Source organism: Danio rerio, chromosome 6 (assembly GCF_052040795.2).
Source record: "Danio rerio strain M-AB ecotype USA chromosome 6, GRCz13ab, whole genome shotgun sequence".
Taxonomy (NCBI): domain Eukaryota; kingdom Metazoa; phylum Chordata; class Actinopteri; order Cypriniformes; family Danionidae; genus Danio; species Danio rerio.
The window spans coordinates 25,902,840-25,930,049 of record NC_141026.1 but is presented as its reverse complement, the minus strand read 5'-3'; the positions used below and the strand labels follow the sequence as shown (position 1 = coordinate 25,930,049).

The window sequence follows — 27,210 nt, the reverse complement described above, 5'->3', positions numbered from 1 at the left end:
TAATTGTGCAAGGATGTAGAGAGGGGTCTGGATGCAGACATGGTGCAGTGCAATCTGAACTTTTTAATGGGCTCACCTAACCCCAACCCCTTAACCCTACCCCTTACAGTGACGTCACTCTCTCCATTTGAGTGCATTGTGTCTGACATTGCATTGTTGAATGATGCAGTCTCAGCTTGCATCATAAAAGCTGCATCCAGATACTATTGGGGATGCATCCTACATCCTTTAAATGCAATTTTGATGTTAGTCATGCTTTGCATTGCCTGAAGTAGTAAAGCAGACTGGTGGAAAAAGCTTTGCGCACAGGCAAGTTATTGCCCATTCTGTCTGGGACATTCCCTTCCCTTCCCTCTGAATCTGGGATTCTGTGTGAGGATTTCTGTGAGACTCAATATCTGAACACACAGATCAGACTGGATGCCAATAATGCTTCATTATTCAAACGCAGAGAAACGAAACACCATCATTAGGCACTTTGCTATCTGTTAACAAAAAGAGATGTGAGGGGAAAGCAAAGTTTGTAGTTTGTAGGTCATCTATGGCCTATATAAAGTCAGAATTATAAGCCCCCCTTTGAATTGTATTTTCTTTTTTTAATATATTCCAAATAATGTTTCAAAAAAACAAAGACATTTTCACAGTATGTTTGATAATATTTTTCCTTCTGGTGAAAGTCTTATTTGTTTTTATTTCGGCTAAAATAAAAGCAGTTAAAAAATTTTTAAACACCATTTTAAGGCCAAAATTATTAGTCTCTTTAAGTTATATATATATATATATATATATATATATATATATATATATATATATATATCGATAGTCTACAGAACAAGCCATCATTATATAATAACATGCCTAATTACCCTAACCTGCCTAGTTAACCTAATTAAGCCTTTAAATGTCACGTTAAGCTGTAAAGAAGCGTCTTGAAAAATATCTAGTCAAATATTACTTACTGTCATTATTATTAAAAATGAGTTATTAAAACTATTATGTTTAGAAATCTTTTGAAGAAATGTTCCCTTTGTTAAACAGATATTGGGGAAAAAATAAACAGGGGGGCTAATAATTCTGACTTCAACTGTATATATGATCAGACAGTTACTACACTATTACTAAAAACAACGAAACACATAATCTACAAATGTGAAAATTGAATCCGATGTCACCTTTAAAGACTAAACTTGACTTTGGTAATCTGCAAATGAAAATTATTTTTTGTCATGTTTGTGCTTGCTATCAGTATAATTTTGGGTTATGAATTAGAGTACAATAGGTGGCATTGTGCTATTATAAAAAGAGAAAAAAAGCATTCATTTTACATATTTTTCTTGCGATAAAACTGCAAAATAAATACTCATGCTAAACATTCTCATAAAATTGAGCACGATTTTAGTGCTTTATTTGTCATGAAACAGGCATAAAGCAATATCTTTTCACAGACACATATGTAAATAAACCTGGGCTGACTAAGAAACTGCAGTCGGTATGGAATCTCTACTGAAATGTAAACATTTACAAATTATAAACTCACAGGTACTGCAGCGCTATAGCAATGTCTCATGAGGAAAAAGATAAGTGCAAGGAATGACAGCAAACCAGCTGAGCAGCTGACAGCAGAACTCTGGAGAGAGCACAAAATGTTCTCTGTAATAGAATGAAACAGGATCTTTGAAAGAGGAATAAAAAGAAATATGATGTTTAAAGCAAGAAAAAGAAACTGAAAGAAGAGAGACGCAATGAAAAAGCCTGCTATTCTTTAGCATACAAATGGATACAGTAGCTTTGTCTTTCAGAAACCTCCAGTGTTGGATCACACCATGCTCTTTGAGTCTCCTGGTGTCATTAAAAGGTCATCTTTATCCAAGGCTCCAGAATTGCGTTGTGTTCCTGCTGAAAATGTGTCTTTTACATTATAGAGCAGGTGAATCCACAGCACTCCTTCAGCAAAGTGAGGCCTGTCTTGGTTACAAAGGGAGTAGAACTCTGTGGGTCTCTGGCGAGTCTCCTCCCACTGCGAGGAACATCTACATTGAAGAGTTTCACAGAAAATGGTTTCAGTTTACACACAATGATACAATGATTTGCAGCAAGCTTAACGAGGTAACAAATTTAGCTTTTATTCATATTCCATTCTTGATTAGGAGGACAGCAATGGCATTTCCCTCCTGCTATTGTCGCTTATGGTAGCAATTTGTTTAAATGAGGTCTTCAGGGGATCTATTTATGAAGTAAGCAATTTTATTAGTCAAGCAGGAAAATATTTAGTTAGTTTCAATTGTTTGTTGAGTGAAAAACGGCACTTGGATTTGTATTGTTATATACACCACCTGATAAAAGTCTTGTCGCCTATCTAAGTAGGAACAACAAATAATAATTTGACATGTAGTTGATCGTTTGGTATCAGAAGTGCCTTATATGAAAGGCAAAGGCCTCAAGATTACTCTTATTTTACTAAAATAAAATATGATCATGCCTTCATTTTTAATTATTTAATTAATCAAGTAAGGTCTGACTTTGCTTAGACAAAAGTTTTATCACTTAAATAATGTACAGTATGGAATATTGTGTATGACTCCAATGAGCTTGGAAAACTGCATCCATACAACTCTGCAATAACTTATTAATAAAGTCATCTGGACTGGCAAAGAAAGCATTCTTGCCGGACTCCCAGAGTTCATCAAGATTATTTGGATTCATCTTCAAAGCCTCCTCCTTCGTCTTACCCCAGATATGCTGAATCGTCTTGTCATGCTCATGTCTGGTGACTGTGCTGGCCAATCCTGGAGCACCCTGACCTTCTTTGCTTTCAGGAACTTGTGTGTAGGCTAAAGTATGAGAAAGAGCACTGTCCCGCTGAAGAATTTGCCCTCTCCTATGGTTTGTAATGTAATGGGCAGCACAAATGTCTTAATACCTCAGGCTGATGATGTTGCTGATGATGTTGCCAAACTTGACTGATTTCTGTGAGAATCTTGGGTCCAAGTGGGTTCCAATAGGTCTTCTGCAGTATTTGTGATGATTGGGATCAAGAAATTATTCATTGGAAAAATCGACTCTCTGCCACTTTTCCAAATTATCATCTAGAAGTCAAGTAATTTTTTGTTGCTTTTGGGACTGACGACAAGACTTTTGTCAGGTAGTGTATATATATGGCTATTAGAATAAAATTATTATTATGTAATTTTTCAACCAAGAGCTGGAATTAGTTAATAAAAAAGCAGTAAAATCAAGTGTCAATCTTTAAATTTAAAACAGCTGTTTTGTATTCTTCAATAATAAATTAATGAAATAAAATCTGGTACTCAAACAATTTTTCTGATCATTGTTAAAAATTGTTTTAAATCACAGCTTAAAATATTTGTGAAAACTTATTGTTTAATTAGTTTTTTTATAACTGTAGAATTTTACTATCCTTCTTATTTTGTAAACTCTGAACTGTAAATTTCTCCACAGTATTCCTTATTACTCCTTATATTTATATTACCGTCATTTTCTTTGCCTAATGCAAATGTGACATTGTTTTACTTTGCCTCAGTGTTTTGCCAAATGGACGTATAAATGACAAAAGCCATTTATGTAATTCTCTGAACATTAGATTGTCCACAATAGACAGATAAATAAAGAGCAGTCCAGAGCCAGCAGCCAAGGAAGCTGGTAAAACAGCAGAGTCTAAATTTGTAAATGCAGTAAAAGTGTTTTATTGGTGCTTTATTGCAGTGGCTTCTAAATCCAGACCCTGGAGTACTTTAAACTGTGCACATTTAGTTTGTCTCTAGATAAAACACACCTGATTCAACTCATCAGCATGATAGTTGTGAGTTCAAGACCTGAAATTGTTACGTTAAGCCATGATCAGATTATCATAATTAATAATGATTTTTCCTTGCATGAATGACAAATTGAAAACAGTTCAATTGTTTCTTGTGCATTGTGTCATAGTGCACGGCAACCAATGCCATGTTTGTGAAGATTAACTAAATGAATTAAATATTCTAACCCAACTGTGTTGTCGCCTCATGTTGGCTCACATGGGGTTCCGTCAGGACCAAAAAGCTGCACGTCAATACACTAAACCATAGGTCACAAACTCAATTCCTGGAGGGCCGCAGCTCTGCACAGTTTTGTTCCAACCCTAATCAAACACAGCTGATCCAACTTATCAAGATATTTAAGATTACTACTTCTAAGACACTATCAGTTGTGTTTGATTAGGGTTGGAGCAAAACTGTGCAGAGCTGCGGCACTCCAGGAATGAGTTTGTGACCAGCACTTAAGGCAACGTTGTGTTGTAAATAAAAAAACTAACTAACTAACTAACCAACTAACTAACTAACTAACTAACTAACTAACTAACTAACTAACTAACTAACTAACTAACTAACTTTGATTGTTATTTAGTTTTTTTATTGATAGCAATTTCAATGTACTATTTTTGTCAGTTAACCAGTAAGACATGTAAATTGAGGAGTTTTTCATGTTTTTATTTAGTGCATTATTTACCAATCCATGTAAAAGTAATGTGCCAGGTGCTAAACCATTTAAGACAATTAAAACAGGTCAGGCATATTCTCTGCAAAGCATTAACACTGAACAATATTAAGCCAAACATTAAATAATTACTTACTCTTGGATTGAGAGCTTTTTGGTAATTTGGACTTTAGAAACTCAGCCATTTCTTTGTCTTCCTCTCGTTCCCTGTAGAGCAGAGGTTACTATGGTGATGGGAAGATTGACTGTGTCATTCTCTGTCAATGCATGGTCTTCATGTCCTTCAGTTTGCTCAAGGTTTGGTATTATTACTGAGAAATCGGTCTAAAAATGTAACATGCACACTCATATGTTATGCATTTCCCTATCGTTATTTGTTTATGGTATTCTGCTGACTGTACAGTGGTTTATAACAAGTTACAATATTTGCACTGTGTTTTATAGGTAAAGTTCACCCAAAATCAAAATGTTCTGTTTATTTACTCACTCGCAGGGCATCCAAAAGGTTTTCATTTTCAACATTTTAATATATACAGTTGAAGTCAGAATTATTAGCCCCCCTTTGATTTTTTTTCTTTTTTAAATGTTTCCCAAATTATGTTTATCAGATCAAGGAATTTTTTTTCTTCTGCAGAAAGTATTATTTGCTTAATTTCAGTTAGAATAAAAGCAGTTTTTATTTTTTTCAAAAACAATTTTAAGGACAAAATTATTAGCCCCTTTAAGCTATTTTTTTTTGATAGTTTACAGAACAAACCATTGTTTTCCAATAACTTGCCTAATTACCCTAACCTGCCTAGTTAACCTAATTAACCCAGTTAAGCCTTTAAATGTCACTTTAAGCTGTATAGAAGTGTCTTGAAAAATATATAGTCAAAAATTATTTACTATCATCATGGCAAAGACAAAAGAAATACGTTATTAGTAATGAGTTATTAAAAATATTATGTTTAGAAATGTGTTGAAAAAAATATTCTTTTCATTAAACAGAAATTCGGGGGAAAATAAACAGGGGTGTCAATAATTCAGAGGGGCTAATAGTTCTGACTGAAGTAAATCCAATGAATAATTTTTTCAGTGTTTAAAGAAGAGGATCGTGAATAGCCTGAAGGTGATTAAATTAACAACATTTTTTCATTTCCGGGTGAATTATCTCTTTACAACCATGCAGCTGGACTAAAAATATTTCTAATGTGAAGCAGTCTTTTCTCAACACTGTAGATTTTTTTTCATGGACACTTTTTAATATGAAGCTGAAATATCATAATTGTTAACACTGATAATATAAAAATTAAAGATTATTTTAGAGTAAATAAAAAGAACAAATCAGCCACATTTAAACTGGTAATAAACTATCATTATTAAAAGCAACGAAAAAAACCTGGATTCAAAGTCAGTTTCAATAGTAAACTGGGCAAACGGCACATGCTGCAAGCATTTCATTCCTAAAATCGCTGAGGCAGAATTCTTGACTTCATTAAAAACAAAATCCTATTACTTTTGCACTTAGAGTTGGGTAATGTTTTTTTTTTTTTTTTTCTCAGGCCTGAGACAGAATCCTGTCTGCTTCAGAACAGCTCAATAAGAGATTTAATAAAGGGTGTAAATGAATTGTGTGTCAGCTTCAATAATTCTTTCCAGCATGCTGAAATCAGCTCACCTGAGACGCTCAAACTCCACATCGTCCACCAGGAAATCTCTGGCCTCCACTAATTTATGAATCTGTTTTAGAAGTTCTTCCTCCTTCTGTTTGTCTTCATTGGATTTGTCATTATCTGAAAAAAATGTTTCATTTTTTAATAGCTTTCATTTTTTTTGCCAAGCCACTTCTTACCCTAAAAGAACACTTAAATATTAATTTATTCATTTTCTTTTTGGCTTTGTCCCTTTATTGATTTGAACTTATCCAGCATATGTTTTAAGCAGCAGATGCCCTTCCAGCTGCAACCCATCACTGGGAAACATCTGCACACTCTCATTCACACACATACACAATTGCTTACCCACATGTGCATGTCTTTGGACTGTGAGGGAAACCAGGAGGAAACCCATGCAAACATGGAGAGAACATGCACACTCTACACAGAAATGCCAACTGACCCAGCCGAGTCTCGAACCAATGACTGGTTGCAGTGAGGCGACAACGCTACCCACTGCGCCACCGCGTCGCTAACGCTTAAGTAATGTATGCAAAACGAAATGGCCCCTAGACTTAATTAGAAGGGCATCTCTTGTTATGCTGCTTCTTGCAATTAAATAAAGAAAGAGCTCTTTAGTTTGTATATTGCTACCTTCAATAAAAAACAAATGTAGCTTAAAAAAAGTATTTCTTAATTTTACTTACTAGAGGGTTTCTCACCTGGAATAGACAGAAGCTTTTGAAGCTCTTTCTTCAGTCTTGTAATTTCTTTACATAACTGGATATCATCCATCCTGTATAAACAAAAGGATATGTTAGTATGATGAACTTATAACAATCAAATATATATATTTTTTTTATTGCTACATCTTTTACTGGTATTGATACCTATAGCTGTAGATGTTTTACATCAAAACAATAAAAATAGCAAGAATTTGCAAGGTTTAAACTAATTTTTAGATTTTTTTTTACATTTGCCGAATGAGGTTAATGCAATCAACTCATAATCTTATCATCTTAATTATTAGTCACCTTGGAAGTATAAGGTTCTATATGTGCTCTAAATGATTTTGATTTTGAGTTTCAAAGATTTTGCATTCCATATAGCCAGGGATGGGCAAAAATAAATTGTATATTTAAAAATCTATTTTAAAATAAAATACATACTATCTTAATTTTACATGTATCAAAATAAACTACAAAATACAGTAGCCTCAAATGTATCAAAATAAAATACTGTGTTTTGTATTTGAAAATACTGCGAAATACTTTACAAGGGAGCATGAAATTTCTCGCAAACCTCAAAGGGCATATTGGATCAATCCCTTCACCATAATCTGACTCAGTGAAGTAAACATTGTTTGACAGCAACAGCAACTCTCTGAAGATGATCTCTTTAATGACTATAAAAAAGCATCTAATGCAGATAAAGAGTTGGAATAAGGTACTATATCTCTTTATTGTGTTTCCATCCATTGCATAGCCAATGGAGTTATCACATTTTGCAGTTTTAAACTCTTTGAGCACTGGTCATATAATTAGAATATCTTATAATATTCTAATATACAAAAAAAGATAAAATAGAACTAGAACAAGAAACCATTTAAAGGGTAGGTGTTTTGAGTTAGAATACGGCACCTGGTGCCTTCAACACTGACCCTTTTCTCAATATTCTAATTTTCTGAGATAATGAATTTTGGTTTTCAATAGTTGTCATAAAAATCATAAAAATGTATAAAAATATATTTCACACTTCGAATATATCAGTCTGTGTGGAATGAATGTGTACATTATACAAGTTTCACTTCTTAAATGGAATGAGTAAAATAAATCAACTTGAAAATTATTTTATTATTATTATATGACCAGCACCTGTACATCCTGCTGCTGCCCTGACGGGAGTCTGGAGCGTTTGACTGGAGGATTATTACATTTTCTGTCTAATATACTGTATTGTGCCACTCTGACATCTTTAGACAGGTATCTTTCCTCATCAATAAAGGAAATCATTTGTATTTTTTTCTTTTTAAATGTTTTTATTTTAGTTTTCCCTCTTACTTAAAGCAGTTTTTTGTTCCATTTACCTCATCATATTCGCTTCGTCATATGCAACATAATTATTTTTTGTTCCCAGAAATGCAACAGAAAGTGGGCGTAAGTACTTTCGATACAAAGCTCCTTCTGACTGGAACAATCTCCCTTCCTTTTTCAGATCAATTAAATCACTTTGTCTTTTCAGGGCTAATTTATTTTCTTTTTTGGGAACAACATGCGAATGCTCCAAATAAATGTTTTTCAATTATTTGTATATCAAATTGTTTGTATCTATTATTATATGTTATTGATTTTTTTTAGGCTTCAGATTGTGGGAAGTGTTTCAGGTGGTGTGTGCTGCTTGTTTGTTTTGGTTGTTTGTTTCGTTAGTTGTATGCACGTTATGATCTGTTGTACTCTGTGTGATTTATAACATTTTTAGGGACCCCTCAAAAATGAGATGATTCATTTCAGGGGCTATTCCATTCAATAAATTAATTAATTAATTAATCAATAACTATACGGTGCACCTGCAGATCAACTATTGGCATTTGAAACAGTAGGCCACTGTAGGACTTATTTTATTGTTGTTTATCTTATTCTCTAGGAATCCATATTAACAATCCACCACAAATTATTGTTATTGTGCATTATTTTCCCAAGAGCTTTTTAGTTCTTCCTTAACTGAAAGTGTCTCAGTTTACTTTTTAGTGAACACCAGTACACCATCTTTAGGTGTTTTTTTTTTTTCTAAAATTCCTCTGCATTTCCACCTGCAGCACTGAGACAGAGCATGATTATGTGCTGTAGGCTCCATATTCATGTTTTGGACTGATATTTTAGTCCATCTAATTTCTGAAGCAAAGATGCTGATGCCGAGTTGTACACTACTGCCATTATAATTCTTTGAATTTTTTGGTCTTAGCATTGGGCAGTGTACTATTTTCAATGATTGTGGACTTGTTCCCAAAAATACCCCCACTGATTGTCTGTTATTTTCTAATTTCACATTTAATATTTAAATTAAATCGTGATTAATCAGATTTAATAGACTGAAACTTGTAATTTTGGCTATTTGAATGTAAAATTAATGTAAAGGAAAGACAAAAACTATTTAAATTCAAAATACAATTGTTTATTACAATTTTTGTTTAACTTGTAACACAGATTTCTTCATGTAAACAACATACCCACAATAAACCATAAAGATCCTGGCTTGACAGCCATATTTATTACAGAAATTAAAATACAGGCATGTTAGTGCCATTTGAATTTCAAAACAATCAATGCCAATAAAGAAAACATTGATTTCCATGTTGAATTCTAAGTTTACTGCAAAAAAAAAAAAAAAAAAAAAAAAAAAAGCCAAAATACAGGCAATACAGATATGGATAATAATAATAATAATAATAATAATAATAATAATAATAATAATAATAATAATAATAATAAAGTATTGAATACAAACAATTGTACTCATTGCAGGGCTGGACTGGGACAAAAAAATCGGCCCTGGCATTTTGGGCCAGAGCAGCCCACTACATCGATCAAAATGCTTCCCATCTGTGCACACACTTGAATATGTTTACCAACTCCCATTCTATAAAAGCACAAAAGCCATATATAGGAAAAAACAAGAGCTGACAAGTTAAAAACTTATTTCATTTATTATTATAATAAAATTATAATCCACACTTGAAATGTGGGTGCCTGTGTGTTTTGAGAGAGCCTAATAAATAATGAACATAACAAAACTGCCTGCTGATGAACACATTTAGGGCTCTATTTTGACGGTCCATGCGCAAAACGTAAAGCGCAGGGCGCAAACACATTCAGGGCATGTCAGAATTCATATTTGCTAATTTAAGGATAGGAAAACCCGCTTTGCGCCGTGGCGCATGGACTAAAAGGGTTGAGTTTATTTTCTTAATGAGTTATAGGTGTGTTTTGAGAATTAACCAATCAGAGTCTCATCTCCCATTCCCTTTAAGAGCCTTGCGTCGCACCATAAGCGCATTTGCTATTTACAGGATGTAAAAAGTAAGTGAAAAAACTGAACATTTCACAAGCAAACAGTAACAGTTTTTTTTTTTACCAGAAAACAGTTAAACAGAGCATCTGCTGAGCAAGAATGAGAGATAATGGATCTACTTTCACTTTCGCTCTCGTGGATAGGGAAACCTTTACGCACAGACATCAATTAGCCTATAAATAATTAATTTCGTTTGTTAAGCGCAAATATTTGTTTCAAAACTATTTCTAAATTCAGTTCTAATTTCCAGCAAACGAATAAATGAACAATAATAACGAAGTGTGCTCAAAAACCTGAGTTATATCCTAATACACATGATGTGCCCCATATGGTCTAAAACCTGCAGGTGGGCAAATTTAAGCTTGTTTTAAAAAAAACAAATATAAATATGGATCTAATAAATAATACTGCTAATAATAATAACATTATACAAAAAGCAAATTGTTATGAATGAACTGAAAAAGCCGAGATGAAGAAGGCAAAAAAAAAAAAAAAAACTGTGGTTTTTCATATTTATGTAGGCTAGAAAATAATATGTTTTGTAATGTTTTAATCCTTTATATTTATATCATATATATATATATATATATATATATATATATATATATATATATATATATATATATATATATATATATATATATATTACTATTATGTCCTATATATAGGCCTATCCCTAACATTTAAAATTTTTTTATATGTAAAGATATTTGCATATTGCTCTACATCTTGTGTGTAGGCTATTAAGCAGTGTGTAAGCGAGGCACAACTCTGCGCCGGAGTTTAGACCAAGTTTGTTTTGGTCTAATGAAAAATCTATAATAGTTTCTCAAAATAGCATTGTGCCAGCAGTGCGCCTCAGAACGCCTCAGAATGCCTTCCTTTTTAGACCAGCTGAAACTTGCGCCTTGCGTCTTGCGCCACATTGCGCCGGGTGTATGATAGGGCCCTTAATGTTGATTAATAAAATAAAGAACAATAATAAAAGCATCGTATCAGAGACCCTTAAAAATGTTTAACTCAACAATGAAACATCAAACGTACAGTAGCTAAAAGATTTTACATTGTCAATTAAATGAACTTAAACAATTGAAAATTTGCAAGGAGTTCGCATATTCTCCCTGCCTTCGCGTGGGTTTCCTCCGGATGCTCCGGTTTCCCCCACAGTCCAAAGACATGTGGTACAGGTGAATTGGGTAAGCTAAATTGTCTGTAGTGTATGAGTGTGTGTGTGATTGTGTGTGTGAATGTTTCCCAGAGATGGGTTGCGGCTGGAAGGGCATCTGCTGCGTAAAAACTTGCTGGATAAGTTGGTGGTTCATACCGATGTGGCGACCCCGATTAATAAAGGGACTAAGCCGACAAGAAAATGAATGAATGAATATGGACAGATAGGAAACTAGATAGAATAGACAGGAATATATTGATCTGTGCTCCGCTGCACGCTGCAGAGTGCAGACGCAAAAGGCGAATGCCGCTCGCCGCTTCAGCTATCCCACACATGAGAAACAAGCGTGACTCTCGATTATTTTGACAAATACACACCTACGTTGCACGCTTACACAGAGCCCAACATGGAAGTTTGTGATTGGGTCTGGGTCTGTCAATAAAGAAAAGAACCAATGGGTTGCCCTGTCCGGAAAAGAAACATCTTACTTTCAGAGCGTCACAGCTCACAGGATCGTCAATCACTTAGACAGAAAAACATAACAGTCTGCTAAGTGTTTTATGGGCCGATCAGATCATAAGAAGGTGATCAGCCCGGCCCAAAAAGTACGTCGACCCAGTGGGAAACTGCCCGGTCTGCCAGATGGCGAGTCTGCCCCTGGGCACAACAGGGAAAAAAAACAAAAAACTGCAACTTCTTTAATTGCGTTCATTTTTTTTAACGCGTTAAATATTTCATATTAATCACATGCATTAACGCATTGACAGCACTAATATATATATATATATATAACTGTTTCCTTTGCAACAATGTAGAATTTAACATTACAAACATCTTTCAGGTTTCTTCTCAATTTTGTGTGGTGCAGCATTATTTAGTGGGCTCCAATTTTGTGCTTTGGTCTTTCCCACTGTCAATGGAGCAGTCCGGCAAAATCACAAAGAAAGCTGATCCTGATTGGTCCTCGTGCATGCATCCAAAATGCTTATTGGCTCACAGAAAGAACCTTAAAGAACCAAGCTTTGTAGATAAAACCTTTTTTGATTTTAAAATAAAAAGTCTTAAAATGTAAACAACATAAGAAAAAGATCACATAATGTAAATCAGTTGTCATTAAATAAAAATATGTGAATCTTGACAAAAATGCCAGATAGAACCTTATAATTAAGGTGACGAATTGTATAATATAGGAAATCAAATCATTGTAAACACTTTAGTAAATCTAAAAAATTATTTTTAAAATGTTGTCGAAGCTTACTATATATCTGAATACTGTCAATATGTTAATAGTACACTGACTAGTATGCTCCATATCCATTCAAACTAGTGCTTATGTACACTTGAATTAATAATAGAATTAGTAATATATTAGATTAGACATAAATCACAATTAATTTGCTTAGCAGACAGTCATGAGTTGACTTTAAACAGTTTAAATAGTGGTGACCTCCAATTTACAAAGCATTGTTTTTTTTTTATCAATTTAGTCCAAAGAAATTTGTTGGTTGCAAACTAAGTAGATTTGCAATCATTGGTATAAATAAATGCATTTAGGTGACATTAAAGAATATTTCTCATGTTAAAAAAAATAGATGCTACCCTTTTTAGGATTTATGCTAATTTTGTCAGATTTAGAGACCTTTCAGTCTCTAAATCTCTCTGCTCATGTCAACAGTTTTGTCATTATCGCGTTATTTTGCTATAAATAAGCATTAAATCCCATTTTAAACAAACTATGTGAGCATATGGCAAAGCTAGAGTAGAATTCCTCTGTATCTCTCTGGTTCAGTTGAGACGGTCAGTGGAGGCTGAGCACTACTCAAGACACCTTTAGGAAGAAATGTCCCAATGATTTTGTAATAGGCAAAGCTCTTCCCCAAATGACTGTGAGAGGAAACCGATATGCATGCATTACACACTCTGGCAGCATCAAAAGCCAAGCATTAACATTTTAATGAGGGGCAGCTGGCTGATTGTAGCTCTTGGTAATAATGAAAACAGGAAGGACGGATGACTGCAGATGTGATGGTGATAAAGATCTCAGATCAACTTTACTTAACTGCACAACGTTTGTGGGTTTGGCTGTTGAACATTATTTGTAATTAACAAAATTGGTTATTGCATTCATGTATTCATTGCATGAGTGTAAAAATGTGAACTAATAAAAGAAGACTATAAGAAGCACTATTAACGTTGGTAGACTGAACTCACAGTGTCAGACATACAAAAACCAACCTAAATATTTATAAAACATCCAAAAAAGTATTTATAGCGTTACGCTTTTTGTTGCTAAAGAACAGCCTTTTTCAAAACTGAATTATTATCATTATTGCATAAAACTCATTTATTTTAGTTTAGGTTTATGTTAGGGCACAGTACAGAGACTGCCCTGCCATGAGGAGCTGACCTTTGCAATCTTGGCTTCTTATACCTGAGTGCAGAATTTGGAGTATTTTACTCTGTTTCATTTAATAGACTTAAGACCTGATTAGTTTGGGTTTGGTTTAGGTCCTATCTTAGATGCTGTTGTAAACAACAAATATGGGTCACCATAATTGACCAAATGTCATGCTTTTCCTTTCCCAAATCAGATATTAATCAGGGTGAGTATGGCGTATCTGTTTTTGGGCGCCTACTATTTAGTATCTATATGCCTCCTCTGGGGCAGCTCATGAGAAAACTTGGTCTAGAGTATTATTTCTATGCTGATGATATACATTTTTACATCAGTTCACAGTCTGATGTTTCAGTTAGTTTGAAATTCTTTTCAAACTAGCTACGTTTCCATCCACTCATTGTCAATATATGCATAATAAAACAGTTGATGGAAATGCCATCAATTGGAACGGTTGATGGAAACACGTATAATTTTTTTACACAGTAGGATAAACTTTTTATTCGATAGAAGATATGCACATAAACTATTATGGAATCACTTTCATCAAACAAATTCCAGCATGTGCATTAAAAAACAACCCAAGCTCATTCTGAAAACGTAGTCCCGTGGACATTTTTGGAGACAGCGGAATACGTCCCGGCAGGTACTTACGGCCGTGTTTATTTTTTTCAAGCGAACGCTGCGGGGCGGTGTGACGCTGTTCCCTACCGTGCTTGCCGGCCGGCCGGCCGACCGCTTACCTCCTTGTGGAGGGCTTCCCCACTGCAACCCGTTTGTCCACTCAGGTTTTAAGTCTGGGGAAGAGCTGTTCCAGCAATCAGGTAAGACAAAAACAGAATCCCAAAAATTAAGTGGACGAGTTTCGTAACAGGGTGAGAACACTGTGAAATCCGAAAACGCGGTAGAAAAAGAAAAAAAATCAGGGTTTTTTTTTTTTTGGACGGCTTTTTGTAAACTGTTGCTTGGGTTTAGGGAAGCGAGCGGGCGGACGGGTTGATCGGTAAAATTGGTTGGGTTCAGGGATGGAGGAGGGTGGGTCAGCCAATTGGTCGTGCAGTCAATCATCCGGTCAGTCGGACAGTGGCCTCTGGTGGATTCACGTGAGAACAGCGCGGGCACGAACCGCACTCGCGAGAGGCGTCTGAGATGCGAAAAAGCGCACAACAGTATTACGCGGTCTTCAGAAACGTCCGCGGGACTACGTTTCCACAATGAGCCTGGGTTGTTAAAAAAAGTCATGTGATTTTGTTATAAGAGATCATGTGATGATTAAAATGTGGATGAACGGAAAAAAGCAGGCTGAGCACACTGTAAAACATCTTGTTTTGGTCATTCTAAAACATCAGTGTTAGTGTTATTATATTATTAATTACCTGCAGATTTGCCAAGAGTGTCTGTGTCTTCAAATGCCACCACGCGTTCACTGCGTGTCAGCATTGTCTTCTGAGGTTATTTATTGAATAAAGAAAAGATTGATGCAGCTTCTCCTACCGCAGCAAATTTCTGTTTTTACTACGTTTACTCGTTGAATGGGAATGCTGCTTTATTTGCACATCTTTTATGTGATATTCAAGTAATGCGCATAAATTTAATTCACATTTTTGGATGGAAACATTGCTAATGTCTACAAGGCATAAAGGAATAGATGCATTGAAACTTAATGGTACAAAAGCTGAAACTTAATCGTTGGCCTGTCACGATTCAAAGTCCTGCGGTGTGAAAAGAGTTCTGACTAAAAAAAGACATTGTTGATGGCCTAAAGCCACTGAAAGAAAGCTACAGTATAGGGCAGCACAGAATTTGGGTTATAGAGTACAATCTCAGAATACATAAGCTTCACAATAACATTAAACAGAAACAAAGAAGAAACTTCTGATTGACCTGCAGCACTTAAATTATTTGTTGCCCTCCAACACTTTATTTCTTTCTTTGCATAATGCACAATTCTTTTAGTCTAGTTCTGTTGTCTTGCAACTCTACTCTTTAGGTGTGATATTTGATGGCTATTCGATATTTGTGATTACTAAATCAGCATTTTATCATCTTAGACATATTGCTAGGATTAGGTCTTTCCTTTCCAGTTCTGCTAGTAGGCCTTTTCATGGTTTAATAACTTTGAGGGTTGATAACTGCAATTCTCTTTTTCAAGGTTTACCAGCAAAATCTAGACTACAATATATTCAGAACTTTTACATTTTAGTTTTAAATTGGTTTCAGAACGGACACAAATCCACATCCACACTAGCGTTTCACCTAGCGTTTCTGTAATGATTTCCGTCCACACTACACAGCTGAAAATGTGGACGACTGAGCCCCAGAAAGTCAATAGGTTTTTTGAGCACACCTCCCCAGGTGAGAGCAGTGTACGTCAGACATTTCATAAAGGTTTTACCACTGGATCTCATCGATTGCTTGCCTTTATTTCCTGTATTGTATAAACTTATTGTATTATTAATTGCCATTATTGATTATTAACTAATATTCAGCAAAAGTGACAGGGAGTGTTTTAAATTTTTCAATGATAACAAAAAGAGGCAGTTATGTTATAGGCTCTGTTTTGTTATAAATTTGCATGCAGTTAAATATGCATACCGTAAATATATAACTATGTAGCTACATGATGCCTTGACATTTTGTTAATATCAAAATGAAAATAGACATTTCCTTATATCATGTTTTAATTTTGTTGTTAAGATAGTGATACAACGTAACCTGGGTGATGTAAATGACATTATAAAGTACACTGTTACCTTTGAAGATTCATCCAATGTGTCCTCAGGAGTTTTTAACCATATTAAACTTGCAAAGTTTGAACTTTCCCAGTTCAATTGAACCTTGCATTTAAACATGTTCTAATACAGTTGTTTATGATTTGGTTCCTTCTTATGTTTTGCTGATTCTTTGCTGATTCATTTATTCTTTACCAGCCTCAATCCAAACATGATAGAACAGAGTGCCTTGTCTTGTGCTGCTCAATTGAAGGCTTAAAGTGCTCCCAAACTAATAACTTGAAAACAGTTCTTTAAACATTCTCTAAACAAACTCTCTTATTTATAGTTTGTTTTATTTCAGATGCAATCTTAATTAAAGCTAAACAATTCCTGAAACTAACATTTAACATTAAGTTAATCTCTTGTAACACCATTTGTAACAGCAATGAAACATTTTCAGTTTTGTTTTTTCATTTTCACAGTGCACAGTATACAACTATTTACAGTTTACTCACATGTATCGGAGTTCAGATTCCCTCCTTATCAAAATGTCTCTTATCCGTTCAATCTTACAGAGTTCACCCTCAATGTCACCAACTGTGATAGTAGAGTCCGCCATTGATACCACATCCGCATCTGAAAACAGAAAAACAAGACGATCTGGACTGAAACCACACCGATCATGACCAGGAGGAGATAAATTAAGCTTAAATTGCATCCTAGAAAATAAATGATTTAGTAAAATACTTTCTCCTAAGATGACCAGTGCTTATGGAGAAATTTTGAAAAATTCATTTATTCAATAATTTCCCTTCAGGTTAGTCTCTATTTCAGAGGTCGCCACATCGGGATGAAACACCAACTATTCCTGCATATGTTTTACGCAGCAGATGTCCTTCCAGCCACATCCCAGTACTGGGAAACACCCATACACACTCATTCACACACACTCATACACTAAGGCCAATTTAGTTTATTAAATTCACCTATAGCGCGTGTCTTTGGACACAAACACAGGGAGGACATGCAAACTACACAGAGAAATGCCTACTGGCGATCTTCTTGTGAGGCGACAGTGCTAACCATTGAGCTATTGTGCCGCCAATTTCTGAAAAATTATCTGTTAAGATCAACTCAACCATCCCAGTGACGGATTTTGGTATGGCAATATGAGCGATTGCTACTAAATTGTTTGAATTACGAATTGTACAAATTAGATCGTACAAATTCATACGAATTAGCCACTAAATAAAAAAGTTAAGAATTGCCGTGAGATTGTGTTGGTGCACCTCACACACGCTGCTCCTGATCACAGTGTGAATCCCAGTTGTTTACATGCGCGCCGATAAAAACATGCGCTGCTCATGCTCATACTTCATGACACGAGGTGTTTTGCAGTGAGATTTGCTAGTTGACAAAACAAAAAGTTTATATAATATGATGATAATCTTATTTGGACTAAGCATGGCAATGAAGCAGAAAGTAGGGATAAAGAGTCAGGGAAGTAAGACTATTATGAATAGAATTCGTGGCCTTGAGCCGAGTCTAAGATGAGCAGATAATTCTATAAAACCTTTTATTATTATTTTTGTATTTTATAGAATTATCAAAATTAATATTCATGCAAAAGATTTCTCAAGTGATCTTAGCATATCATTCCAGTTTTGTCTTTATGTTGTTTTCCAGTTACATTTAGTATTGATTTCTGTTATTTATTTAGAATAATAGTTGCATAACGACAACAATAACGACTGTAATAATAATAATAATAATAATAATAATAATAATAACAACAACAACAACAACAACAACAACAACAATAATTTCATTTTCTTTTCGGCTTAGTCCCTTTATTAACCTGAGGTCGCCACAGTGGAATGAACCGCCAACTTATCATAACCAGCAACCCATCTCTAGTTTTGTCCATATTTTACCCAAAGTAAAATATGGGTAAAACAAACTTTTTTTTTAAAAATGTACATGTTTAATGGTCCATTTTTATATTAACTTAACTAGATGTAACCTTACATGGGAGGATGGGGGGGGAGGGGGGGGTTGCGTTCCCAGGGTGCTATTAAAGCTAGGACTGCCACTAATTATACCCATTCCAAATTGAAGTATATACACTCAACAAAAAACAGAAAACCAGTCAGTATCTAGTGTGACCACCATTTGTTTGTGCAAAGCTGCTGGATATTTGTAAGAACTGTAACAAGCTGGCATGCACAGAGATAACAGAGATACACATAAAAAATGAGAGCAAGAATAAAGTGTTGTTTATATTTTTGTTGAGTGTATAACAACCACTAAGCCTTTTTTCAAAATCACATTTAATGGACATTTTTACAGTTTATAACTTTTACAAATCTTTTACCTCTAAACTAACTTCTTCCTTTGATTTAAGAGGTTCTTCAAACCTCTTTATAGCGACTTCCTCCGTATTCCTCCTGCACCAATAAATCAAGGCTTTAGCGGCAGCAGAAAATTGCAGCATGTCCAGGTTACCCGCCTCGGCTGTCAGACAACAAATTATTACTTGCAAGGGTTTAGGAGGCCTAGCATAACTCTTCCCCTGATCCTGCAATTGGTTATGTCAGTGCTTATGTGATGTCTCCTGTGGCATTGTACACTGTCTCTTTCTCTTGAGTGGCATGGAAACCGTTATGCTAGGCTGATGTTAATACATTCTGTCAGTTTCAGTCAGCTGAGTGGCCACTCAGTGCGTGAGATGAGGAAACATGACAATATTCTGGAAAATAGTAATTCCATTTTTAATGAAGAGTTGTTGTGCTGACATGTTTTTTTTTTTTCAAACCAAAGTGACTTCATATGTTTTATTGTCACTGTATCTGCCTGCAGATATACAGTTAAAGTCAGAATTATTAGCCCATCTATATAGTTTTCTCCAATTTCTATTAAACAGAGAGATTTTTTTCAACATTTCTAAAGATAATTATTATCTTTATTCTTTGCCATGATGACAGTAAATAATATTTTACTAGATTTTTTTCAAGATACTAGTTTTCAACTTAAAGTGTAGTTTAAATGCCTAACTAGGTTAATTAGGCAGGATAGGATAACAGGCAAGTCATTGTATAACAGTGGTTTGTTTTGTAGACAAACACAAAAAAAATTGCTTTAGGAGGCTAATAATGTTAACCTTAAAATACTGTGGTATGCATACTGCAAAGTTTTCCAAAACCTTTGTGAATATACAGTGCATTCAGATTGCATACAGATTGCAGATTGGCCTTATTCCAAAATGGATAAAAATTATTTCCTCACAATACTGACAATGTGATTTTGCTTTTGAAATTCTTGCAAATTTTCATATATATATATAACTTAAAAACAGAAAAATCACATGTACATAAGTATTGACAGCCTATGCTGTTTCCACTGATCATACTTGAGATGTTTCAGCAACTTAATTAGAGTTCACCTGTGGTCAATTTAGTTGATTGGACATGATTTGAAAAGGTTTACACCTGTCTATATAAGGTCCAAGGGTTGACAGTGCATATCAAAGCACATACCAAAGACAAAGGAATTGTCTGTAGACCTCCGAGACAGGATTGTCTCAAGGCACAAGACTGGGGAAGGTTATAGAAAAATTTCTGCTGTTCCGAATGTTCCAATGAGCACAGTGGCCTCCATTATAAGTGGAAGATGTTTGGAACCACCAGGACTCTTCCTAGAGCTGGCCGGCCATATAAGCTGAGTAATCAGGGGAAAAGGGCCTTAGTCAGAGAGGGGATCAATAACCCAATGGTCACTCGGTCTGAGCTCCAGCATTCTTCTGTGGAGAGAGGAGAGCCTTTCAGAAGGACAACCATCTGTGCAGCTATCTATCAATCAGGCCTGTATGGTAGAGTGGCCAGACGGAAGCCGCTCCTTAGTATTGGAATTTGCCAGAAGGCATCAGAAGAACTCAGACTATAAGAAATAAAAAAATTATCTGGTCTAATGAGACTAAAATTTAACTCTTCAGAGTGAAAGCCAGGCGTTTTGTTCTGAGAATACAGGGCACCGCTCGTCACCAGGCTAATCCCATCCCTACAGTGAAGCATAGTGGTGGCAGCATCATGCTGTGGAAATGTTTTTTAGAAGCAGGAACAAGAAAACGTTCGAGGTTACTAAAGTAACCCTTCGTTCCCCGAGGAGGGGAAAGGAAGCACTATAAGTGGATTGATTTACTAATCCACGTATGGGAGATTCAGTTCAGAAGCTACTCGTCTGAAAGAGTATTGAACGGGCCAATTAAGAATGAATTGGCAGCGCAAGCCTGCGCAGGTGCGCTGCATAGGCTTAATTAACTGAGCATGTAAGCACACCTGGCGCCAGCAGACGCTATCCTTTTTAAGCTGAAGAGACTTTTAACAGCTAAGGGACAGTCATTATGGCGATGGAGTATAGTGCTTCCGTTCCCCTCCTCGGGGAACGAAGGGTTACTTTAGTAACCTCGAACGTTTCCCTTCGGGGGGAACTCCAGCACTATAAGTGGATTGATTTACTAATCCACGTATGGGAGCCCATTGAAAGCGCCATAATGACTGCACCTTACCAACACCCATCATGGGAGAGCGGTCAGGCAAGCGTGACGCACCCAGATCATGGAAGGCGTGGTCCTCCAACGTGCCCATGGCCCTAACTTATTCCCACTTCAAAAGAAGTTTTACGGAATAGGTATATTTTTTTGGGAGTCGCTAGCGTCTAGATAATTCTAGGAATATACGACAGTACGTTGGGAAGCATCCCAGTAGGGAGGACGCTGCGGAGACCATCCGCACCCAATAGGGGAAACAAATGGAATTACATATGGACTAACCCTGAGAAGGGGGAGTGCGCATAAGAAGGTGGTTAGCAGATAGGGAAAGCACGGGTCCACCCAGGGGGGGGAACTTAACCGTGGCGGAAAAGCATATGGGGATCACCAGCGGGGATCGGCCATAGCAGGCACCTATACCCAAAACGCGGGCTGACCAGCAGGCAGACCTACAACGTAGTGGGCCAGCAAGTGACTCCTCCGCTGAGTCAGTACTGGGGGCCTCGGAGGAATCTGCAGGGCTCACCGAATGGGGAACTTTACTGACAGACAGGAGGGTGCACATCTCTCCGTGTTAGGGAAAAAAGGCACCGCAAGCATGTACAACACCTATTATAAAATCTTGCAAATGTGTTGGGTGTCGCCCAGCCCGCAGCTCTACAAATGTCTGTTAAAGAAGCGCCGCGCGCACACGCCCAAGAGGATGCAACGCTCCGAGTGGAGTGTTCACGCACTCCCGGGGGGCGCGGCTGACCTCTGCTCAAATAAGCACATGAAATGGCCTCCACAATCCAGTGGGATAAACGTTGTTTAGACACGGCACTTCCCTGCTGCCGTCCGCCATAACAGACAAAGAGCTGCTCAGAAGATCTCCGTTTTAAGAGTTTTTGTTCTCCTGATTGTTCTTGATGTTTTCAGGCTGATTAAACTATACCAGTAAAGCAAACCGGTAGAAAAATCTATTTTTATTTATTTATATTGTTAAAAATGTCTGCTCTTTTGCAACAGCAAATCATTTAAAAGGTCATGAACACCTCCATTGAAATAATACAAAGTATATGTTGGTTATAACTTTTAGCAAAAAGTATACATTTAAAATAAAATAATACCTATTTTAGTTTTTTTTTTTCTAGAGTAGAGCGGTACTGCATACATTGTTTCTCTGGAAAGTCTTTGATTTTTCAAACACTTATAAGAGAAAAAAATCTTTGCTATTCTATCTGGAAAAAGCCAAGTGCCTGGAGGCGTGCCGTGGGCAGATCTACTGAGTCAACAGTGCGCAAGTGTGGTGAAGCTTCAGAAAAAGATGACCGCATTGCTTGTTAAAGCTATGAGATAAACCAGACACATCACCACGGAAATAAGTGGTGTTGTGAATAATGGTAAAAAAAACCTCACCAAGGTGGTCAGGTCAAGTATTTGAGTAAAACTAAAAATGAACTATATTCATTCTTTCATTCATTTTCTTTTCGGCTTAGTCCCTTTATTAATTAGGGGTAACAGAACCATCAGATTCAAGATTTGTATCTGCCAAATATTGTCCTATCCTAAGAAACCACAGATCACTGGAAAACTTATTTATTCAGATTTAATAATGTGAAGTACAGTATAAATCTCAATTTCCAAAAACAAAATTACATTTATGAGGCTTTGGATTACAGTGTCACATATAAAATCTAACATTATTTAGCATGCTATATACAGGTAGCATTGTTCTTCAGTATCGTACAAACTCGTATCTGCAGTAAAGATTAGGCCATTTGGAAATTTTTGACATGGCTGATGTAATGATGTCATGCCATGTTCGTGCAACTGTGTCAGAATACTGCACACTCAAAAAATTATATTTGCTGCTTGTTCAAACTATGGCTGCGCAGTAGGTAGTGCTGTCGCCTCACAGCAAGAAGGCCGCTGGTTCGAGCCTCGGCTGGTTCAGTTGGTGTTTCAATGTGGAGTTTGCATGTTCTCCCCATGTTTGCGTGGGTTTCCTCCCAGTGCTTCAGTTTCCCCTACAGTCCAAAGACATGCAGTACAGGTAAATTGGGTAAGCTTAATTAGTTATAGTGCATGAGTGTGAATGTGTATATGGATGTTTCCCAGAGATGGGCTGCAGCTGGAAGAGCATCTGCTGCATAAAACATATGCTGGATAAGTTGGTGGTTCATTCCGCGGTGGCGACCCCAGATTAATAAAGGGACTAAGCTGAAAAGAAAATAGATGTAGGAATGAATGCTTGTTCAAACTACGTGTTTGAAATGATCTGTATCAACAATTCTTGATATTTTTGGTGGAACAACGTAATTGTTTTATGTTCAATTGACATAAATTTGTAAAAACGATTACGGTAACTTAATTTCAATTAGGACAACATGAAGGTATTGTGTGGAACCCATCATTTTTTTACAGTGATATATGTGTTGTGGGTACTCAGGGTTTTTTTTTGTCATAAAAGCAATGCACAGTTGCTGCACATAGCCTACACTGTAAAAAAACCCGCAGTGTTCCATTCAATTCATTCATGTTGTCCCAACACAAAATGATTAAGTTAACCTAACACATTTAGGTGGATTGCACATGAAACAGTTGAGCTGTCGCCAAATTAGCTCAGGAATTGTGTTGTTTCAGCTCATTTCAAATTTTTTTTTTTTTTTTTTTGAGTGTATATGCTGCTCTTACACCTTGCTGACGTGACGTGACATTGTTGACGTGGACAACATTTAAGAAGAAACCAGGCTGAGATGATTTGGGCTTTGTGACATGGCACATTATCCTGCAGGAAGTAGCCATTACAAGGCGAGTACAGTGTGGTCATCATGGGATGGACATACTCTACAGCAATTCTCAGGTAGACTGTGGTGTTTAAACAATGCTTGATTGGTTCTAAGGGGCTCAAAATGTCCCAAGAAAATATTTTTGACACCATTACACCTCTCTCCCCATCCTGAAAAGTACAATGCAGGTTGAATCTATGCCTTCAAGTTGTTTTTGTATGACTCTCAGAATATTTCTGCAGATACTGAGCTGAGCTGATGCTTTACTCTTGTGAATTTGCTTGTATAACATATTTTAATATAAAAAACAATTATATAAAAATCTAATATAAAATTTTATTATCAAACAAGTTTTAAGTACTGTTAAGTTCTGTACTTCTGACTGGACGCAATGATAACTAAATAAATCAGATTAGAAGCACAACACATATTGCATTTGAAACAGAACCTTTACATCCAATCCCAATAAAGAGGTTAATTAATAAATCAGACAATGATATTCTCACATGTAAAGTATTTTTAAACAAAGTCTTATTAATCGTAGGCTTAGAAATTAGATTGATACAAAGACAGGACAAATAACTTTAACTTTTTCCTTTGCTGTGAAGCTCTAAATTGAGCTCAGGTACATTCTGTTTCACTGATCATTCTTGAGATTTTTCAGCAGCTTAATTGGATTTCACCTGTGGTCAATTCAGTTGACTGGACATGATTTGAAAAGGTTTGCACCTGTATATATAAGGTTCCAGGGTTTACAGCGCATGTCAAAGCGCAAACCAAGCATGAAGACAAAGGAGTTGTCTGTAGACCTCCAAGACAGGATTGTCTCGAGGCAACAAACTGGGGAAAGTTACAGAAAAATTTCTGCTCCTCTAAATGTTCCAATGAGCACAGTGGCCTCCATTATCTGTAAATGGTAGATGTCTGGAACCACCAGGACTCTTCCTAGAGCTGGCCGGCCGTATAAGCTGAGTGATCAGGGGAGAAGGGCCTTAGTCAGGGAGGGAATCAATAACCCGATGGTCACTCGGTCTGAGCTCCAGCGTTCTTCTGTGGAGAGAGGAGAACCTTACAGAAGGACAACCATCTGTGCAGCTATCTATCAATCAGACCTGTATGGTAGAGTGGCCAGACGGAAGCCACTCCTCGCCTGGAATTTGCTAAAAGGCATCTGCAGGACTCTCAGACCATAAGAAACAAAATTCTCTGGTCTGATGAGACTAAAATTGAACTGAAATTGAACTGAAATTGAACTAAAATTGAGTGAATGCCAGCCATTACTTTTGGAGAAAACCAGGCACCGCTGATCACCAGGCTAATACCATCCCTAGTCAGAATAGAGGAAAAGATGAATGCAGCAATGTACAGAGACATCCTGAATGAAAACCTGCCCTAACTGGGACGACGGTTAATTTTCCAGCAGGACAATGACCCAAAGCACACCGCCAAAATATCAATGGAGTGGTTTCACAACAACTCTGTGAATATCCTTGAGTGGCCAAACCAGAGCCCAGAACTAAATCCTATTGACCATCTCTGGAGAGATCTGACAATGGCTGTACACAGTCGCTTCCCATCCTACCTGATAGAGCTTGAGAGGTACTGCAAAAAGGTATGGGCAAAAATTCCCAAAGACAGGTGTGCTAAGCGTGTGGCATTCATATTCAAAAAGACTTGAGGCTGTAATTGCTGCCAAAGCTGCATCAACAAACTATTGAGCAAAGGCTGTAAATACTTATGGTTGTATTTTCAGATTTTTTTATATTTTTTATAAATTTGCAACAATTTCAAAAAAACTTTTTTTCACATTGTCATTATGGGCTATTGTGTGTAGAATTTTGAGGAAATAAATTAATTTAATCCATTTTAGAATAAGGCTGTTGCATAAAAAGAAAGTGAAGCGCTATGAATACTTTCCAGATGCACTGTAGCATATTGTTTGAATTCTTTCATTCAGCTCAGGTCATTTTCCTCAGACCTCTGGCATCAGCAATGGATTTTTACTCACTGTATACAGAACTGCCACTCACTGGAAATTTCCTCTCTGTATTTTTCAGTAAACCCCAGAGATGGTTGTGTGCAAAAAAATACCAACAGATAAGCAATTTTTCAAATAATCATACCAGCCCGTCTGACATCAATAACCACATCACATTTAATTAAATCACCTTTTCCCCCATTTGATTTCCAAAGTGAACTTGACCACGTCTACAATAGATGTGTCTACATGTGTTGAGTTGAGTCAAGGGGTCATGATTTATGTGAACTTGCATCTATGAAATTGCCTTTTTCCTGTGGTCTTGTGTATCAAATCCATTAATAGGTATCCCCAGGAACTGATAAAAATGGAAATCTAAGTTACAAATGCTTGCTAACAATGTTTAAAAAGCATTGTCATAAGGCAAGTAGCTTGACAAATTAAAAACAGGAACACTGACGTGACTAAAAACACGCTGTAAGTAAAAAAAAAAAAAAAAAAAACATTCAAATCCATGTCCTGTACCGGCTGAGAAAACCATGACTAATATGGTCCAGAAGGATTTATTTTATTATCATTTGACATGCATTTGAATATTTTCCAGTGCATGTTTTGTTTGTATATTTTGTGTTTGCTATTATATGCTCATTACATATATATTTACACAATAATAAATAATTATAAATGATAATTATTATTATAAATAATTATAATTATTATTATAAATAAATGTTATATTGTTATAGTTTAAAAGTATATTTAATAATACTTTATTATAGAACATTTATTCTAGTAAAATATATTTACTGTGAAATTAAATACTTCCAGAAATGTCCTTTAACTGTTTTTAACTATATTTTTAGAATATTTTCAAAGCAAATTCCAAACATTTACAGTATGCAGTCAATTTAAATTGAAAACATGGCCCTGGAATAATACCTTAATGTAAAGCGTTTAAGTTTCTAATGTAAAACTAGAGACTCAGCTCTTGTCAGATCTCGACAGCAACCTCCTCATCTACCTGAACTCAATCTCCACAAGAGCAGAAGTTCCACCTGTGGCATTAAACCTACTCAAACCTTTAATAAAAAAGAGAACGCAAGTGTTTGGTAGTCTACTATACCTTTCACCAATACGTTTTGACAGGTTTTGCTACAATGACAGCCAGGTGTAGGGATACCTGTTTGGTCCACATCTGTTTTCCATTTCGTGCATTCCAGGGATCCGTACTGACAGGAGGCTCTGCGTTTTTCATCCATCACGCGCCACGGAATGAATGAATAAATAAACCCGAATATATGCACAAATCCTGACTTAGCTGAGATATGCTTAGCAAGAGAGCAGGGTAAAATAAGGATGATGATCCAGCGGTTGTCGTTGCTGATGAAAATAGCTACGGCAGGGGATATCTAGACATCATTGCGCACCGGCAGCGATTC

The 27,210-nt window shown here is 36.1% G+C and overlaps 1 protein-coding gene and 1 long non-coding RNA gene across 3 annotated transcripts in view; one reads left to right on the top strand and one right to left on the bottom strand.

Annotated features, from left to right (window-relative positions):
* Positions 1 to 1,378: 1,378 nt before the first annotated feature.
* Positions 1,379 to 27,210, bottom strand: pik3r6a (phosphoinositide-3-kinase regulatory subunit 6a). Of its 2 annotated transcripts, none has more exons than XM_087254744.1 (6): positions 26,895 to 27,210; positions 16,992 to 17,112; positions 6,854 to 6,927; positions 6,155 to 6,269; positions 4,631 to 4,701; positions 1,379 to 2,030 (listed from the first exon to the last, which is right to left on the bottom strand). In XM_087254744.1, exons 1-6 carry the CDS (start codon positions 27,028 to 27,030, stop codon positions 1,912 to 1,914), a joined length of 636 nt encoding a protein of 211 aa, XP_087110870.1. In that variant the 5' UTR covers positions 27,031 to 27,210; the 3' UTR covers positions 1,379 to 1,911.
* Positions 9,316 to 27,210, top strand: part of LOC147843513 (uncharacterized) — a 721,012-nt gene continuing 703,117 nt past the window's right edge. The window contains exon 1 of the long non-coding RNA XR_015493673.1: positions 9,316 to 9,427. This is a non-coding gene — a long non-coding RNA (uncharacterized LOC147843513). The remainder of the gene's footprint in view (positions 9,428 to 27,210) is intronic.